The sequence below is a fragment of the Terrapene carolina genome, unplaced genomic scaffold, assembly GCF_002925995.2.
Source record: "Terrapene carolina triunguis isolate 2854851 unplaced genomic scaffold, T_m_triunguis-2.0 Scaffold89, whole genome shotgun sequence".
NCBI classification, from domain to species: domain Eukaryota; kingdom Metazoa; phylum Chordata; order Testudines; family Emydidae; genus Terrapene; species Terrapene triunguis.
In genome coordinates this window covers 30,308,224-30,328,139 of record NW_020664440.1, presented here as the reverse complement: position 1 = coordinate 30,328,139, position 19,916 = coordinate 30,308,224, and the positions used below count along the sequence as shown (strand labels likewise).

The 19,916-nt window shown below is 42.6% G+C and overlaps 1 protein-coding gene across 1 annotated transcript in view; it reads left to right on the top strand.

The window, feature by feature from the left end:
• CAPN1 (calpain 1) overlaps window positions 1-19,231 on the top strand; it is a 28,594-nt gene extending 9,363 nt beyond the window's left edge. Inside the window, exons 8-19 of the mRNA XM_026650340.2 lie at window positions 7,943-8,118; window positions 8,640-8,651; window positions 9,654-9,865; window positions 10,582-10,621; window positions 11,620-11,685; window positions 14,091-14,148; window positions 14,593-14,657; window positions 14,915-14,983; window positions 15,265-15,343; window positions 16,156-16,272; window positions 17,052-17,110; window positions 17,983-19,231. Of these exons, the coding sequence (XP_026506125.2) occupies window positions 7,943-8,118; window positions 8,640-8,651; window positions 9,654-9,865; window positions 10,582-10,621; window positions 11,620-11,685; window positions 14,091-14,148; window positions 14,593-14,657; window positions 14,915-14,983; window positions 15,265-15,343; window positions 16,156-16,272; window positions 17,052-17,110; window positions 17,983-18,009 (980 nt within the window). The 3' untranslated portion in view covers window positions 18,010-19,231. The remainder of the gene's footprint in view (window positions 1-7,942; window positions 8,119-8,639; window positions 8,652-9,653; window positions 9,866-10,581; window positions 10,622-11,619; window positions 11,686-14,090; window positions 14,149-14,592; window positions 14,658-14,914; window positions 14,984-15,264; window positions 15,344-16,155; window positions 16,273-17,051; window positions 17,111-17,982) is intronic.
• Window positions 19,232-19,916: the final 685 nt, after the last annotated feature.

Genomic DNA, 19,916 nt, shown 5'->3' with positions numbered 1-19,916 from the left:
GGAGCAAAAAAAAAAAGGGCGTTTAAAAGGGGCTAGGGGCATTAGCAGGCCCCGGCCCCGCGCGCTGACCTCCCCGCGGAGCCTCCCGCCCCCCGGCCCGCCACGGGCATATATGGCACGCGGTGGATCCGGGCGGGGGCAGCACGGAGCGGGCAGGAGCCGGGTGGGCGGCAGGGGCCGAATCCCCGCTGCTGCCAGGGAGCCCCGCGCCTCTCCCGCCCGCTCGTGGCTGTGGCTCCTTCCCGGCAGGACGCGCCTCCCGCCGCCCCGGCCACATGCGGCGCGCGTCCCCCGCGCCTACTCTCCCTCCCGCCGGGAAGGAGCAGCTGGACGCGTGCCGCATGTGGCCGGGGCAGGCCGGGGGGCGCATCCTGCCGGGAAGGAGCCGCAGCCGCGAGTGGGAGGGAGAGGCACAGGGCTCCCTGGCAGCAGCAGGGATTTGGCCCACGCCGCCCAACCGGCCCCTGCCCGCTCCACGTTGCCCCCGCCCGGACCCACCGTGCTACCTCGCGGGCTGCAGGGCTGGAGCAGCCTCCAGGCTGCGCTCCCGGCCCCGGGTGCAGCAGCCCGGGCAGGAGCCCTCTGTCGCGGCGGGGGGCTCAAAGCTGAGCCCCCCGTCTCCCTCCCTTGCCAGCCCCCCTTTGCCCGCCGGGTGCCCAGGTGCCGGAGCTGACTCACCAGCTCCAGGATCCAGGCACCGCCGCCACCCCCTCCCTCCCAGGCTTGCGCCGCCATGCTGCAAGCCTGGGAGGGAGGAGGAATGCTACGTGGTTGGGGAAGAGGCGGGGCCAGGGCGGGGATTTGGGGAGGGAGCCAATGGGGGAAGGGGGGGTGGAGCCGGGGCGGAGTGCAACATTTCTTTTTTGTCCAGTGTCCTGACCAAACATCGGTCGGGACGCGGGACAAAGAAGCAAAAATCGGGACAGTCCCGATAAAATCGGGACGTCTGGTCACCCTATCGACAGGGTGAGCAATGCATTGTGGGTATGTATCCCACAGTGCAGTGTTGTGGGAAGGAAGAGATGTTCGCTGAGCATCGTGGGATTCTCTCCAAGTTCTCCCACAGCCCCCTCAGCTGCCGAGAGCAACATCATGAGCAGCTCTGTGAGCTCTCCCTGCTGAGGAATGGCAAAGCAGCACAGCAATCTGTCCCTCTCCCCCTGCAACAGCAGTCTGCCTGCTGCTGTGTTCCTAGGGCAGGGTAGAACAGGACCATTCAAACCCAGCAGCACACAGATACTTCCTGGAGCTTTGAAAGGGGAGGGGCGCATGCCTGCAGGGCAGCAGAGATCAAAACACTGAGCAGAGCAATCAGGGCAGGCATTGTGGGATACTGGCGGAAGCCAGTTCTGTGGACAAAACAATCAGCAGTGTCTACACTGGCTGTTTGTCGACAATAAAGGGAGGGGAAAAGACAAAAGTCTCTCGTAGGAGTGGAAGTTTTTTGTTGCCAAAACTGAGCGTTTTTCGTGACAAAAGTCCCATTGTAGTGTGTACGCTCTTCCTGTTTGGTCGCCAAAAGGCAGTTTTTGGTGACAAAACTTACCAGTGTAGACAAGCCCTTAGTGCAGTGGCTTCCCCAGGAATTGAAATGGGAGGGGGAGGTTCGAATTTACAGAGGGGGGGGTGTCAGGGCCGATGAGGGGTGAGACTGTGAGGGTGAATGGGGGCTGTATGGCACCATAATAAAAACTGAAAAATGTTTCATGACCATTTTATTAGATTTAACTCATGTTTTAAAATCATCACACAAATTAAATTTGGCTACTCAAGCCTTCTATGAAGCACTACGTCTACATCCTTCTTGGTTTCTTGTTATAATTTTGCACAACTCTGTTAATGAACTTCTTGAATGCAACGCGTTCATCTTTGGTGACTTCTCGTGTGTCCGGTACTTCCATTCTTTCAGTTGATATGCTCATTAGTTCATTCACATGATCAGGCAGAAGGCGACTTCTTTCAGAACACAAAATTCTATTCAATGATGAAAAAGAATGCTCAACTGTAGCTGTTGTGACTGGGAGTAGTAAGAGATGAATTCCTACTTCTTTCATTCCAGGAAACAGAACACAAAGATCGGGTCGAGCCACTAGTGATGATAAAAAAAGAAGTTGAAGTCAAATTTTCATTCATTCGTCGTATGATATTCCACTCTGTGTTCAAATTCTCTATTCTGTCCTAATCACATGGCAGCCCCATTGCTGGTAGTGCCTCACTCCACTCAACTGTTGTTTTTTTTTATGGGACAGGCATCTGTAAATCCTATGTAGAGATTGAGTAGAATCTAGAAGTCACTGTTGTGGATTTTAAAGAATCAAGTCTGTGTACTTTTTCAGTTGTCTTAACAAACGCTTCTTGTCTTCTTCACTTAAGGATTCATTTATATGCCTTCATTAGTCAACTTCTGGACTGAAGTCTTTGCTTCTTCCAGTACTTTTTCAATGTATAGATCTCTGATTGATCCAAATGTAGCTTCTATTGCTGGACAAAGATCTACTACTGTTGTAGCAGATGCCTGGATGGCATTGTTTAATGACCAAGTGGTTTCAACAGTAGACTTACGAGAGAGAAAATGGCAATAGTCTTCTCTGAATGTAGTAGCAAAAGTAATCCACCAGCCTCACTACTTAGATCCATCCCATCCTGGTAGATACTTTCCAAAGCCAGTAATAACGGCTGAAGTAATTTTAAGACAACAACCAAGGATCGCTCATGAGAAAGCCAGCAGGTTTTCCCAGGTTGGCCTAATTTGAACTTCAGTCCCAGTGTATCTTCTACATTTTCCAAGATATTCAGTCTTTTTGGACTCTTTCTGAAAAAAGAATATAATGAAGACATTAAATTTATAGCTTTTTTAATGTCTTTTGAAGTTTCTTCAGCTCGTACTAGTGCTAGTTGGAGTAGATGGCCTCTGCAGTGTGTATAGGAGAGATTAGGGTTACACTTTTCTCTGAGCAAAGCTTGTACTCCACCATGTCTTCCAGAGAAGTTTGCAGCTCCATCAAATGCACAAGCAGCCATCTGTTTGGGGTCTAATTGACAAGCATTTAACTCTTCTAAGATGTGGGTTGTCACAGATGCAGCCAATGTGTCTTCTATAACTTGAACATCTAGAAATGCATCTACTGGCCTACCCCTGACATCAAGATAACGTACACAATGATTTAATACTTGATGCCCATTTGCATCGGTGCATTCATCAGCCATGTATGCAAATTTTTTGAATGTGGTGAGAGAGTTCTTCACTTTTTCAACTGTTGAGTCTTTCACTGTTGCACCGCATGCTTCTAGTCAGTCAGTTGAGTTTCTTGCAGAAAGATAGTGAGCATTTGCTGGTCTTGTTCGGAACCAGTGTTCAACTTCAGGATGAACAAGTGACAATGCACTTAACATTGGCCTCCAGTGTGTGGTATCTCTTGCTTAAAGAGAAAGTAGTATGCCACAGCCATGTTTGTTCGCATGAACTGTGTTGTGTCTCCAGCATTCTTAACAGCCTCATTAAGTACTTCTAAAATTGGCTTTGAAAGTGGGCTTATAAGGCTTTCTGCATGTTGATACACTCCAGAGGCCTGGTGTTTTGCAGCCTTTTCACGTAGTTTGTCAGCATTGGCTTTGCTGATCGGTTTGACAAACCAAGCTCCTCCACTTTTACCAATTATAGCATTGGGAAGCTTTCCTTCTTCATAAGCTTTTTTGCAAGAGGTGCACCAGTAGCCATCTTTTGTAACTTCAATAAATGGGAACACTTTGACCGACAAACATCGGGAACTGCCTTTAGGTTTTGGAGACACTGTTTCTTCAGTAGGTAGCTGTATTTGTGCTTTGGGCTGGTCGAATGTAGATATACCACTTGAACCTTCAGATGGCATGTTGATATATTCTTGGTTCTTGATGTGTTCTTCACCTTGGTTAGTTTTTGAGGCCTTTGAGTGGAAAAATTATTGTATTTTTTTTTTGTCTTTTCATTTTCACTTTGACCTGCAACATATAAAAGAGATATGAATAAAGTAAATGTTTTGTTAGGATAATGCAAATTTAACATAAGGATAATGCAAGTTACACCAAAACACATAACAGGTCTAGATTTCTAAAAAAATACAATTTAAAAAAAAATGTATTTAATTTAAATTGACTTTTGAAAAGTAAGCCCTCATGGGATAAGAGTGAAGTCCTCTCATGGATCAGTAACTGGTTAAAAGATGGGAAACAAAGGGTAGGAATAAATTATCAGTTTTCAGAATGGAGAGAGATAAATAGTGGTATCCCTGAGGGGTCAGTACTGGGACCATTACTGTTCAACATATTCATAAATGATCTGGAAAAATGGGTAAACAGTGAGTTGGCAAATTTTGCAGATGATACAAAACTATTCAAGATAGTTAAGTCCCAGGCAGACTGCGAAGAGTTACTAAGGCCTGGTCTACACTAGGACTTTAATTCGGATTTAGCTGCCTTAATCCGAATTAACCCTTCACCCGTCCACACTACAGAGCCAGTTAATTCGAATTAAAGGGCCCTTTAAATCGATTTCTGTACTCCACCTCGACGAACGGAGTAGAGCCTAAATCGATTTTGTTAATTCGAATTAGGGTTAGTGTGGACGCACACCATCGAATTACTGTGTTTAAGTTAATGGGGTAGTGTGGCCGCACACCACCGAATTAATGTGCTTTAAAACCGAATTAAGGTGCTTAGTGTGGCCGCGCACAATCGAATTTATACAACCTGTTTCCCAATTTCGAATTATCTAAATTCGGATTAATCCTGTAGTGTAGACATACCCAAAGGGATCTCACAAAACTGGGTGACGGGGCAACAAAATGGCAGATGAAATTCAATGTTGATAAATGCAAAGTAATGCACATTGGAAAACAATCTCAACTATACATACAAAATGATGGAGTCTGAATTAGCTGTTAACACTCAAGAAAGAGATCTTGGAGTCATTGTGGATAGTTCTCTGAAAACATCCACTCAATGTGCAGCGGCAGTTAAAAAAGCAAACAGAATGTTGGGTATCATTAAGAAAGGGATAGATAATAAGACAGAAAATATCATATTGCCTCTATGTAAATCCATGGTACATGCACACCTTGAATACTGTGTGCAGATCTGGTCACCCCATCCCAAAAAAGATATATTGGAATTGGAAAAGGTACAGAGATGGGCAACTAAAATGATTAGGGGTGTGAAACAGGAGGAGAGATTAAAATGACTGGGAATTTTCAGCTTAGAAAAGAGACGACTAAGGGGGAATAAGATAGAGGTCTATAAAATCTTGACTGGTGTGAAGAAAGTGAATAAGGAAATGTTATTTAATCCTTCACATAACACAAGAACTAGCAGTCACCCAATGAAATTAATAGGCAGCAAGTTTTAAAAAAATAAAAGGAAGTACTTCTTCACACAACATAAGTCAACCCGTGGAACTCTTTGCCAGGGGATGCTGTGAAGACCAAAACTATAACAGGATTAAAAAAAGAACTAGATAAATTCCTGGAGAATAAGTCCATCAGTGACTATTAGCCAGGATGGGGAGGGATGCAACACCATGTTCTGAGTGTCCCTAGCCTGTTTGCCAGAAGCTGGGAATGGGCAGCCAGGGGATGGATCACTTGATGATTCCCTGTTCTGTTCATTCCCTCTGAAGCACCTGGCCTTGACCACTGTCGGAAGACAGGATACTGGGCTATATGGACCATTGGTCTGACCCGGTATTACCATTCTTATGTAAAAATTAATTATAATAATAAAAATGTTTAGTACAGAAACTCCCCAACATAATGACCTCTCAAGATAGCAATGATGTGAGATAACAACCTTGGCAAATAATGCATTTTAAAAATCTTGGCCTACTAGGAAACATATTTATATAAGTTTCCATTCCCAGTCACAAATCTAGCATTCTGGAGCAAAGTCACTAAAATATAGTCCAACAAACAAATGTTTATTTAACGTACCCCCACACTTTTTCCTCCACCGCACCCCACTCACCGGTGTTGTCCTTGGTCAGTGGAGACTCAGAGTTCAGAGGTGCTTTCACGTGAGTACACCTCCCAGGTGGGGGGCAAGAAGGCATCTTGCTCGTTCCACCAGCTGCTCACTGTTCGCTCCGACCACTGCTGTTTGTTGTGCCACTGTTCACTCCACCACTCTGTTGCCAATGGCTCTGCGCAGTCACCTTCTGCTGCCACCTGCCATTGTGACCTCTGCGAGTTGGTCTCTTGAGGTTCCACCCAGCTCTCAGTGATTTCAGCAGAGCTCTCAGGGGGGGAATCTCGCTGTTGCAGTCTGGGCCGTCTCTTCCACAGAAACACTGTCCCCACAGCAGGACTAAGCACTTAGACCTGATTATCAGTGATTTCAGCTGCAGTGGTAACTTAACAGAACAAAAGACTATCTATGGAGCCTAATCAGCTCTGTCTTTAAACAGTGGAGAGGGACAGGTCCCCACCCTCTCTCTTGATGCCCTCCATCAGCACAGGCTAAGTACAGTTCTACTGCCCTTTACTCATACAATAAGAACAACAACATTTCATCCCACCCCCACCCCAACCAAAATCTATCACTTGGGCAACACAGCTCTGTTTGCTGGATACCTAGGTAGATTAGGTGTGAATGTAAATACAATCTGGTCCTGAAGCCTTTCCCTCCAGCCCCAGCTCATCACTAGCTGTCAGGGAGAGCTCATTTAGACTTTGCTTACAAATCATCATTTGAAATTATTAGTTTGGCCAACATCACCGAAATGAATGCACTGACATTGTCATAAAAAACAACAGCTGTATAAGGAAGCTAGTCTATGTTCATACTTTTCAAATCTATTATACTTTTTCAGATACATGTATTTTATCATACACTGTATATTCTTTTAAAGTGTGTATTAATGTTTCAATTTCAATTCAAATTTCCAAACAGTCACGAACTTGGCATGTAACTAGTTCACAAAACTGGGGGGGGCGGGGTTGGGAAAATTCAGGGGGGATGTAGGGAAATCACTGCCTTAGTGCTAACCCACCCAGAACACCTGATTTTATCAAACTAGCCTGATGCTGGCTGTTAAAACAGTTTTACACTGAGACGTACAAATTTCACTGCTCCCTGAGGAAATGTTTGTAGTTTACTGGAAATACCCTCTGCAGAGACCCATGTTAATGAGGAAAGCTCATTTGTAGATGTATATTTGCTGAATTACCACTTTTGCGATCAATTTAAACTATGAATGAGTGAACACTTTTATAACCATGAATACTGGTCTATCCATTCCCAGTGATTGTTTTGTACTGGGGTGGTCAGGTTTTCATGGTGTTCAGGCATTGACAAGAGACTCTTGGCTCAAAGGGTAAATCTACAGTGCAATAACTGTTGTGTGACTGCAGCTTGTGTAGATAGACCCAACCTAGCTTGGTACCAATGGTACTGAAGCTGCGGCATCCCGGGCTTCAACAAGCCCACCCAGAACCCTAGGTTATTACTTGGGGAGCTAGCCCTTGCTGCCATGGCTTTATTGCTACCAGTGCCCAAGCTAGCTATGTTAAAGCTCTCTAAGGGTATGTCTACACTGGAAACTTCAAAGCGCTGAAGTGTGGTCGCACGCAAGCGATGGGAGAGACCTCTCCCAGCACGCCTGGTAATCCACCTCCACGAGGCAATTAGCTCCGAGGGCAGGGAGTGCGGCTCCCAGCGCTCAGAGCCTGGCTACACTAGCGCTTTAAAGCGCTCAGACTTGCTGCGCTTAGGGGGGTGATTTTTCACACTCCTGACCCAGCAAGTTAGAGCGCTATAAAATGTAAGTGTAGACAAGCCCTTACGTATGTCTACATGATGATCCACAGTCATGCCCTGTGATTGTAGTGCAGACATATCCTATACCTTAAAACAACCAGGAATATGTAAGGATCGCGTATTGTTTAATTTATTCCTTTCTCTTCCTGCCCTTCAGCTACATTCTGGATAAACCCTCAGTTTAAAATCCGACTGGAAGAGGTGGATGATAATGATGATGACTACAGCAGAGAATCGGGCTGCAGCTTTCTCCTGGCACTCATGCAGAAGCACCGTCGCAGGGAAAGGCAATATGGGAAGGACATGGAGACCATTGGCTTTGCTGTCTATGAGGTAACTATGGGCTCTGTAACAATCCGTGCTCTCAGAGATTCCTAGCTTCTGATTAGCACAACCTCCTTGTCTCTCTCCCCGCTGAGAATAACAGTTCTTTATAAGATTAATAGGCTCACTTGCATATAATTAGTCTTCAAATGTTAGCTCATTGTTGAGCTGCCTCTGTACCTTGGATGAATTAACCTGTCACCCCAGCTTGTTGGGGCAGCAGGGCTTCCTTATAGGAACAGCAATATGGGGTGAGGGAGAGGGGGAGGTGACCTAGGGCTTCAAAGGTGAGTGCTCCTGAACAACATGTATACTTCATTGCAATGACACAAGAGAAGTAAGGGATGTGAGGGGAAACCATTGCTTAAACTCTGATCCAAGCATAAATACTTGAAATGGTAATTATAGGAATGCAGAAGATGACTGGCCAAGTAAATAACTAACTAACTATAGATGTTATCTTTTTCCTGTTGGCTAACAGAACATTAGTTTCATTGTAACTTACTGACTTCTAATTTGTATCTCTAAAGGTTCCTCGTGAGGTACGTATGGAAATTCTTTCATCAGATACCAACCATAGGTAATGCATATTTAAATCAATCCTTTTGGTAGGGATAACATTGCATGATGATGCATAATGTGGCTTCACTTTGGATTCAGACACTTCTTCTTTTAGAAATGATCAAGGTGGCTCCAAGGCTTTTATTTTGTATCCATCCCAGACAATCTGAATTCTTTGATATTCATCCAGATCAAGGTCTGAACAACATGTCTTACTTTTATGGAATTGTTTATTCTTCTAATGGAACACCATTAACAGGAATTGATGTACTGTAATGACATTTTGTATGTGTGAGTTTTCTGAGGTCCTATTTTTATTCTAAATATCTCTCTTAGGTACTTATATTGCCTCTTATCACTGTAATATATTAGCACCTCATAATACCGCTGTGAGGTAGGGAAATATCCCTGTTTTACAAATGGAGAACTATGGCACAGAGAGTCTAAGTGACTTGCCCAAAGTCATACAGGAAGTCTGGCAGAGCAGGGACTTGAACCCAGGTCTCCTAGGTCTTCAGCTATTACCCTGACCACTGGACCATCCTTTCTCTTCAATGGCAGCCTTTCTGCTTCCCTCAGTTGGGCCATCCTATGCTTCTTTTAAGAGGGATGGTTAAAGTTCCCTTCAGAACCCATCAACACTGCTCTTGAGTTAGCCAAAGGAATGTGATGCAGTTCTCAGACTCTGCAGGCTGGGAATATGGGAACCTGAGGTTTGATTCAATGTGTGGCAGCCATTACATTTATTTTCACTTATTATTTTGGCAGGAAAACCTATGTGGCACAGAGGAAAAATGCCAATGTCTTGACCTCTGTGCTTCCAAAGGACCCTCTGCCCTTTTCCAAGGATCTTCCTTCTTCTCTTTTATTGTGGTACTATTTAAACATCCTGGTTGACTAGACCTTTGTACTGGGCCTTTAGCAGTCTGTGGAGCAGAAGATTTGCCAGCTCATGGCGGTGACTATATGTCTCTCTCTGGCAGTTTGTAGGCCAGTCTGCAGTTCACCTGAAACGAGATTTCTTCCTGGCGAATGCCTCACGAGCCCGCTCGGAGCAGTTCATAAACCTTCGTGAAGTCAGCACACGCTTCAAGTTGCCTCCAGGGGAGTATATTGTTGTGCCTTCCACCTTCGAACCTAACAAGGAAGGAGATTTTGTCCTGAGGGTCTTCTCGGAGAAAAAAGCTGGAACTGAGTAAGTTTCAAGGCTCATCTTTGATTATGGCAAGTGTTTTGTGTGAACTAGTAGCTGTTTTCCAGGAATTGGGTCCCAGAAGAGAAAGGGATGAATCATATCCAGTACCACTACCACCACTTGCATCCCCATACTTGCTTTTTCTAACTGATGCTAGCCTATCAGGGCTTCCCGATCAAGGGCCATATAGGGAAAACTTTAATAATATCAAGGCCCTTTCACAGGGCTGCAGTTAGTACACAAGTGTGGGATTTTATTCATGTATCTTTATTATCAGGTTTTTGCAATCTTTGGGAACCTTTGTTCCCAAGCGTCATATTGTTCTCTCTGTGGCTGACTGTGAAGAAGGAATGTGACACAAACTTACTTATTCTAGATCAGCCAAGCCCTTTAGCCAGTGTGGCTGTGGAAACCAATATGTAGGAGATGCAATGGTTGGAAAAAGAGACAGCTGATACAATGGATAGTATTGTGCCCTGCACATGCATTAGAGCCTGTGATCTATTTCCCTGGGCCCATAAGGGTTTGGGGCTGCCAAACATTACTGAAACATAGGTACCAGCTTCTCTTGCACCCAGAAAGTTGTCCCCCTGAGAACTAACGTATAGCATTTATACATGCTCACATAATATTGTGACCACACAGTACCTCTTCTCCTGCCACAATGGTTTTGCTATTTTGATTCCTTCATGGACATTTTGTGTGTGTTTCTGCAGGGAGATGGATGATCAGATCCAGGCTAATCTTCCAGATGAGGTAAGAACCCCTTATCTACTAACCTCTGCAAGAGCAGAGACTAAGGATTCCTTTTTGAGGTTTAAGACCACTCAGAGTTCTAGCAGTCACTTGGTTTCAATTCACAGCCTGTGGCTATGTTCAGAGAGCCCTGTTCATATAGTCATCATAAGAGGCTCCTCCTGTTTCCATCCAGTCTTCTGACAACTTTTTTAAATGATTTTCTTTCCATGCTTGCCCTTTCCAGTAGAATAGGCAGCTAGAACTTGGTAGTTACTCAGTGTTGTTTCCTTGCATAAGAAGCCAGAGATCCATCTTTTAGTGCCCATATTGGAGGGGAGGGATAGCTCAGTGGTTTGAGCATTGGCCTGCTAAACCCAGGGTTGTGAGTTCAATCCTTGAGGGGGGCCACTTAGGGATCTGGGGCAAAAAATTAGTACTTGGTCCTGCTAGTGAAGGCAGGGGGCTGGATTCAATGACCTTCCAGGGTCCCTTCCAGCTCTATGAGAGAGGTATTTCTCACTAGCTACTATGACTCTATCCATGTAGTACAACTTCTGAGGCTGAGTCAGTTTAGTTGTCATGTAACCAGAGGCCTCAACAGCAGAAGACCTGGGTTGAACACAGATTTTTACCTACTATAGTTCCCCATCCCTATGCAACGTGTCTCTGCTCTCTGGGGAAACTGGACTTGTGTAAGAGTTCTGATTTAGTGGTGCTAAGGTATTGCTTGAGTGACCTAAACCTAACTCCCTCAGGAGCTAAATGCATTATTTTCACTGCACAACCCCTCCCCTGCTAGTGAGAAGCTGAATGTGGGATTCAAATATTCAAATGTGGGATTCTACTACTTGGCTAGTGTTGCCATGATATCTTTAATACTTCTGTATTCTCCTGTCCAGCCATGGGCTTACAACAAATTTCCTGGGATACATATTTCCTTGCTGCGTGCCTTTCATGGGCTGTGTACTTTACTCTTCTGAGAAGTAGCCAATCAAAAGTTTGTTCTCTTTCCTCAGAAAGTGCTTTCTGAAAGTGAGATTGATGACAGTTTCAAGCAACTTTTCAAGCAGCTCGCTGGAGCGGTAAGTGCGCTGTTCTTACTGAGTTAAGATGAAGGGGCAAGTATATATCAAACCTGCTAACTTTGGAGGAGATGTGGCTGCAGCTCTTATTCCTTTGGCAGTGGGTGGAAAAGCAACGTGTATAAAGAAAAATCTATGTACTACATATAGTGGTCCCATTGAGGAGTCCCTACCTATTACAATAGAAAAGAGTCCTGTGGCACCTTATAGACTAACAGACGTACAGGAGCATGAGCTTTCGTGGGTGAATACCCACTTCTTCGGATGCATGTTTACAATTACAATATCATTTTGTGAGCAGCTGGAGCAAGTGTAACCTTGATTTATGTGTTCCCAAGTAAGAGTTTAAAGATCAGAAATAGAACCAAACTGCACTCTTTCAATTTGATCCTCCAGAGCAGTGACAGATAATTTAATTTATTGGAGGACTGTGAATGACACAATGAGTGATAGAATTAAAGATTTTATTTAAAATAAAATTAGTTGAAGCAAACAGGCATTATTATATAACCGTACGCTGTCTTTATGCGCACATTCCAAGATGAAATGGTGCATCCAGAGATGATCAGCCCTGGATGAGAAGAAGGGGAATATAATCCTCTCTCTAATGGTATCTTAATTCTGAATGAGTGCACTAATATAAAATTAGCATACTACTATTTTTATAATCAATTGTAACAACACCCCTTAATTAATTAAGTCTACCTTTTACCATATCTATATTTCCACTACCATATTTAATCTTCTGTACACCCAAACCGAATGTCTTTTACTTATTGCCTATAAATATCAAACATCATTCTAATTATCATTTGCATCAATGCAATTTCGGCAGTTACCAATATTTTCAAACCATCTAAAAATTTCTTTACAACACCTGCTAAAATCAGTTAAAACAAAAACATATTTATTACTTGACCATAATTTATCTCTAACTTGCCTCTGAATTGTCTCACTTTACTTCACTTATATTTTACTAGGCCTTATTATTATCAAGCCCAATTTTAGGCCCAAAAACCAGTTCTTTATTTACATTACAATCTAACATATACAAGCATCATCTCTATAGGTTACACAAGATAAAATGCTTTCCAGTTATTCAGCAAAATCAGCTGGCTGTATTGTTTGTCCTCTTTCAGGTTTAGGACACTTGAGGTGTGAATCGTTTAATTCTAAATCTTTTCTCTCCAAACCATCCTTAGTCCAGCTGCTAGACTAATATTTTGCTTCACGTGATGCAAGAAGATAAGTATGATTAGGTCTCAGTGGCTGAATGGATTACCTCCAAAGAAAAATGAGGTTCTATGTGAAATGGTGTTGACTATCTTTTTAGGTGGCACTTTTCCCACTGCATCGTTACCGAATTAATGCCTCCATGTGGTAGTAGGAGGGAGCACTGCTGCTGGAGGTTTTGCCTTGACAGTTTATGGTAATTAAAGTTGAACATGAGCTCCCTGTGTGATGGTAATTAGCTAAGAGGGCAAACACAGTCTTTGGATGTATAAGCAAGGTAATATAAAGTAGGAGAAAGGAGGTGGTATTACCTCTGTACATGGCATTAGTGAGACCATTCTGGTGTCCACATTTCAGAAAGGTTGTTGAACAATTGGAAAAAAGGTACAGAAAAGAGCTACAAAAACGATCCAAAGTCTGGAAAACATACCTTAGTGTCGGAGACTTAAGAAGCTCAGTCTATGTAGTTTACTCAAGAGAAGAATGAAAAGTGACTTTATCCTGTTCCACAAGTAAATATATGGGGAAGAGATTTCTGAAAATAGACAGCTCTTTAATTTAGCAGAAAAGACACAATGAGATCCAGTGATTGGAAGCAGAAGGTAGACAAATTCAGACTAGAAATAAGGGGACATTTTTAACAGTGAGGGTAATTAATCACTAGAATAACTTAGCTAGGGATATGGTGGATTCTTCATCACCTGAAGTCTTCAAATCAATACTGGATACCTTTCTAAAAGATTTGCTATAGCTCAAGTAGAAATTATGGGTTTGATGCAGAAATTATTGGGTGGGACTCTCCATCTTGTGCTATGCAGAAGGTCAGACTAGGTCCCTCCTGGCCTTTAAATCCTATGAATCTCAAGCCACTGACTTCTCACAGAAATATAGAGGGTTTGGTCCAAGTCATTTTAGCCAAATTCCAATTTGAGTAATTACATTCTGCCTCTCAAACGTCTCCGGAAGTTTCGGTTGGATAGCATATTCTTCACTTCCCATCCTAAACTAATGTGTGGTGTTGCTTTGCACTGTTACTTGCTGCCACAATTCATCTAATAAATGTGGCTGCATCTTAGCAATGGGTGGTTCTTTACATAATTTGTACATCAGTTTAATCACTTTGGGGTGAGAGACACTATAGAAATGCAGTATTATTTCTTTGGTTCTTCCAGGATATGGAAATCAGTGTCTCAGAACTGCAGACTATCCTCAACAAAATCATAAGTAAACGTAAGTAATGGAAAAAACAGCATCACATAATTCAGCTGACCTATTAGTGTCATAGTCTGAATCTGGGTATTTCTTGGTCAGTCTCTGTAATCTAGCGTACCATGTGGTTCTCTTCTTGAAGTAGTACCAGCAGTCTGATGCACCCAGACTGGTAGCTGTAGCTTGGGCACTGCCACTCTTTTTTGAGTATCAGTATAGGAGACAGAATCAATATATTTCTCTCTTCTACTGGTTGGAAGCAGTCTCATTATCTACTAGCAGAGGATGGAAATGAAAATAATTATTGCCTCACTCCTGCATTAAGGTTGCATTCTTACAAGAAATCTAAAAAGAACACAAAAAAGCTCAAGTGTTTGTAACGAGGATGCTAGCTTTTCACACAGTGCATTATAAACAACTCTGCTATATGCCTTAACTTTGCCCCCTCTTTGCTTTAAATTCCAGATAAAGACCTCCGGACTAAAGGGTTCAGTACTGAGTCATGCCGAAGTATGGTGAACCTCATGGATGTATCCTCCTTCTGCATCTTTGTTACAGCCACATGACTTCCTGGCCCTTTGGGTTGTGTCATGCCTGTAAGATGTAGACCAGTCATTAGGGGATTTTTTTTTTTTTAATTAAGTAAAAATGACATATTATAGCTGCCAGGGTGCTAGTGTTTAGTGGAGACTTGGATTGGTTTCTTCTTGGGGTGTGATGGGAGAGGAAGTTCCTCTTCAGGAAGTAAGCTTGCAAACATTTCTCCTTAATAATTTTTCCTGAATAGAGAGATGGAAATGGGAAATTAGGACTGGTGGAATTCAACATCCTCTGGAACAAAATTAGGAGTTACCTGGTAGGTGAAGTTGCTATTGATCCTCCGCTTCTGCTTCCTTTAGCTTATCCATATCAATGACAGAGAATTTCCGATGTCACTTGAAAATGCTCTGGTACCAGCACTGACAATTTGGTGCTTTTTTTTAATCCAGTCTTTGTTGTTCGTGTACACAGCAATGTGATATTTTTGCACATTTTCAGTAGACTGTGTGACTCTGTTTATTACAGTCCATGAGATTTCTTACCTCACTGCAGGAGTGTCCAGTACCCTCATGTGTCCTTTTTTGTTTTTTTGTTAAGGTTGTCTTTAGGAAGTTTGATTTAGACAAGTCTGGATGCATGAGTGCCTATGAAATGCGAATGGCGCTGGAGTCTGCAGGTGATGTATCACATACTTTGATGGAGTTAACTTGCTACCTTCCATTTAATTCATTTGTCAGTTAATTCATAATCTCTTCCATCAGAAACCAAACAAATACCATTTGTACCCTTTATTCCAACCATGATGGAACCAAGGTTTTGATCGGTTTGTCCAGATAATCCATCCAGGCACTGTAGAAAAATGATCAAACGGTTGTACGATAGGTTAAAATTCTGAGCAAAGCCAAAGAAGAGAGCTCCAGTAAGATCTGTGCAACTTTGTTTTAGATGTAGCTGACCTAAGTGCTACTGTGCTCTGCACAAGAAATATGTGCCCTCTTGTGGTTGCACAGAAAACCTGAGTAGTTGCTTGTTACAATCCAAAATGACAAGATTTGATTGGTAGTAGCAAAGAATAATCATACTGGATCAGATCAGTGGTCCATCTAACAGCTGTCTATCCTATTTCCAACAGTGCCCATACAAGCTGCTCCCTGTAGTTATGGAGTAACCTGCCCACAGAGACGGTTTCTTCCTAACCCCTCTTGGCCAATGTCCTACAACATAAATATTTATATCCCTTCCAAAACTCTTGGGTTTTTTAATCCTTACCATAACTCAGGATATTCTGGTTGTCCATATAAATGGCCAATCCTTTTTTGAATCATGCTAAATTCTTGGCCTCAATGATGAATAAACAGATCTCTCTATACATACACGACTTTCCAAGAGTGGTCTGTTTACTCCACATAATACCTGTGTGGCCTGAAATCAAGTGGTGTAATGCTGTTTTAAATTGCTTGACTTTTTAATATAGTAATGTCTTGACAGGCTTTAAACTGAACAAGAAACTGTATGAATTGATCATCACCCGTTATTCTGAGCCTGACTTGGCTATTGACTTTGATAACTTTGTGTGCTGTTTAGTGCGACTTGAAACCATGTTCAGTGAGTACAAATTTCTGAGAGTATTTTTATGTTTCTAACTTGTTGTTTCTTACCATGTGGGTATGAATTTCCTATTATGGTACTATACAGATATTTTTGTGCACAACCCAGCTGGAAATCAGACTCTAACCTACTCAGCTTTAAAATATTCTCTTGATCTGTGCCAGCTCATGAAGTTTGGGTACTAATGCCCATGGTACCAAGTAACCCATTTGGTGCTGACAGTGAATATTTTCCCAACAGTCAGCATTTTGCATTGGCACTATTCAAACTCTCTACTGTGAGCCATTGATGGTGCTACTCACAGAATATTTAATAACTGTTGTAAAGCTATTTATTGGGATTAGCAGACTATCAAAATGGTAGATGGCAGAAGGCAGGGATAGCTCTTCAATGGAGAGATTACTAGTTGAAGCATCTGTTAATAATTTTATTGCAAATACCAGCACTCCCGTTTATTTTTTAACCCCGTCTTTATTTAGATTTGAAAGGGCTAGGTCCTACCTTTATTCTGTTGGTAGCAAGAATTGTACATGTGTTTCATTCAATGGATTCTGATGCAATGTTGGATTAAAAAGCAGTAAAGGGAAGGTAAACGTTCTCCAGCAGGTTTTCTTGGTGAAGTGGTACCTACTCCATTTGGAGAGAATTCAGAGGTATACTACTTTCTATAGGAGGTCTGAGAATTACCCAGAGGCATAAAAGTTTTTAAACCGTGCAATTAAAAAATAATAATTACAAAACATTCCCCTCTTCCCCCCATTTTCCCATCTCTATAGGGTTTTTTCAATCTCTGGACACAGATAAAGATGGAATTGTCACTTTTGACTTATTTAAGGTACATACTTTTTTTCCCCTCCCCTGGTTTGTGTGGGTCTCTTACTTCCCATAGCTGGCCCTCTGGAGTAGATATTAACACCTCCCACGTTAGTCTTGCTCCTCCCCTTGCTCATTATTCTATGAGTCATAAGAACAATAATGACAATTCACTACACATTCAACCACAAAAGAGGTAGTGATAGTGTTCTCCAGTATTTAGTGCAAATGATAGAGAATTAGGATTTCTTGGTTCTGTCCCAGCCCTCTCACCAATTTTGGGCATATTAGTGTGCCTCAGTTTACCCATCTCTAGCAAGAATACCTACCTCATACAGAAGTTATGAGGCTTTGGATTTATTAATACTTACTACTACAACTACTAATTTGTGGTCCTTGATGAAAGTGGCTATGGATATGCAAAGAATTATAATTACTAATCTGTAAATTTGTCGCAAACACCAGTTTGCCCCCCAAATGTTCCCATAAACTACCTCAGTTTTTAATACAAACTGGTAGATTCACCAAGTCTTTTTGATTTATTTTATCCCAGCAGAGTAATGAGACCACTAGCTGACATCCTCATCTGGGGCCTGATCCAAAGACCACTTTTAATAGAAGTCATTCCACTGCTTTCAATGGATTTTGGATCATGCCCTTAGGTGGATATGAAAGTAGAATCTGAAAGGCTTGGAGCGAGAAGAGGGCATAGACACACATTTTTATTGTACAAACAAACATGTTATGCTATACATGCTTTGGAGTGTTCCCCCCTTTAGATGTAGTACAAAGAAATGTACACTGATTCCTGGTTAATATGGTAATGGTTTCAGGTGGAAATGGAGATGCAGGTTCCTGGAGATGATTCACATTCTCTTTCTTTCTCCTATGCAGTGGTTACAGCTAACCATGTTTGCTTGAAGAAGAAAAGGAGCCACTCCCACCCAGCCATTCAGCTTTCTTCCCCATGTAATCTCATCTGCAAGTGCCTTTGCCTTGGGATAAGGGGAGGGGGGTGTTTCCTCCTCCTTGCTGCCTCTACTCCTTGCCCCACACCTACAGAAGCCTCACTTTGGACAAGGGGACCCCACGCCTATGCATGGAGATACTCTTATCAGTTCCTACCCTTATGCCTGGTTGACTTGTCCTTGGAAGCCTTTCTGCACCTTCTCTCAAGCAGCTAAAACCATTCTGTTTTTAATTTTTAGTGCAACATTTTGGTGAGAAACTGCAGAACACAATGCCAAAGCCACATATGGGCCTTCTCATTCAATTATGTGCTCATTTTTTTAAATGGATAAGTACGTCTGATGCCAATGGGGGATGATGCTACCCTCTTGTAGAGCCCGCCATGCAGAGTATCCTAGAAAATTTGCTGCCTTCCGGAGGTCACGTTTTCTAGGCTCCTTCTCCGCACTTTGCTTTTTGGATTTGTTCATGATTGCTTTGTTAGTGAAGATTCTAACTAAAGTGCTAAATATTACAATTTGCCAAGGCAACCTCTTCCCCTCCTCCCCCTCCCTTCCTGTCCCTGTATTACTGGTCTTTACTCTCCCTTCTTCTCCCCTCGCCCACCCCCAGAACTTCCATTTCAGCCTCTGGCTTTTTGTTTTTAAATTTCCTGAGACAGACCCCAAAGGGATTAGGGCTGTATTTGCAGGTCTCCTTATATGAGCCCTTTTCCATGCTCTTTATACCTCAGAATATACATGAGAGAGGAACAGTGAGAAAGGGCCCAGCAAACTGGAATGTATGCATTTCATTCATGGTGCACTGTGAAAAGCCTTCACCTTAAGATGGTTGACCTGGGATTTCTTGTGCCTCAAGACTACAATAGCCAAACACCTTTCACCTGTTTCACCTTTGCCTTTCCACACTTCTGCAGTTCTTATCCAAGCTTAAAGTGGCATGAACATTCTCCAAAGCTTTCTCTCCCTGAGGTCAAACTGTTCTTGTCATTTACTATTTTTTATATTCCTGTATGTGATAAGCGGATTTTGAGGTGATTAGCATGCTTATTTAACATTGCCAGGAGTGTCAATATCAGGGATTATGTTACACATACATACTGAGTAGTTTTATTTTGTATTGTAGAAACCGAATGTTTTAATGCCAAAAATAAATTTTAAAAGTACTATTAAAACTATTTTCTCTGTGTTTATTCCTTTCTGTTCCTTTTAAAAATGTAGCTATCCTGTCATTTTGGGTTGTTAGCTTAGCGCATATAGATTCATAGATTCTAGGACTGGAAGGGACCTCGAGAGGTCATCGAGTCCAGTCCCCTGCCCGCATGGCAGGACCAAATACTGTCTAGACCATCCCTGATAGACATTTATCTAACCTACTCTTAAATATCTCCAGAGATGGAGATTCCACAACCTCCCTAGGCAATTTATTCCAGTGTTTAACCACCCTGACAGTTAGGAAAAAGTTCCTAATGTCCAACCTAGACCTCCCTTGCTGCAGTTTAAGCCCATTGCTTCTTGTTCTATCCTTAAAGGCCAAGGTGAACAAGTTTTCTCCCTCCTCCTTATGACACCCTTTTAGATACCTGAAAACTGCTATCATGTCCCCTCTCAGTCTTCTCTTTTCCAAACTAAACAAACCCAATTCTTTCAGCCTTCCTTCATAGGTCATGTTCTCAAGACCTTTAATCATTCTTGTTGCTCTTCTCTGGACCCTTTCCAATTTCTCCACATCTTTCTTGAAATGCGGTGCCTAGAACTGGACACAATACTCCAGCTGAGGCCTAACCAGAGCAGAGTAGAGCGGAAGAATGACTTCTCGTGTCTTGCTCACAACACACCTGTTAATACATCCCAGAATCG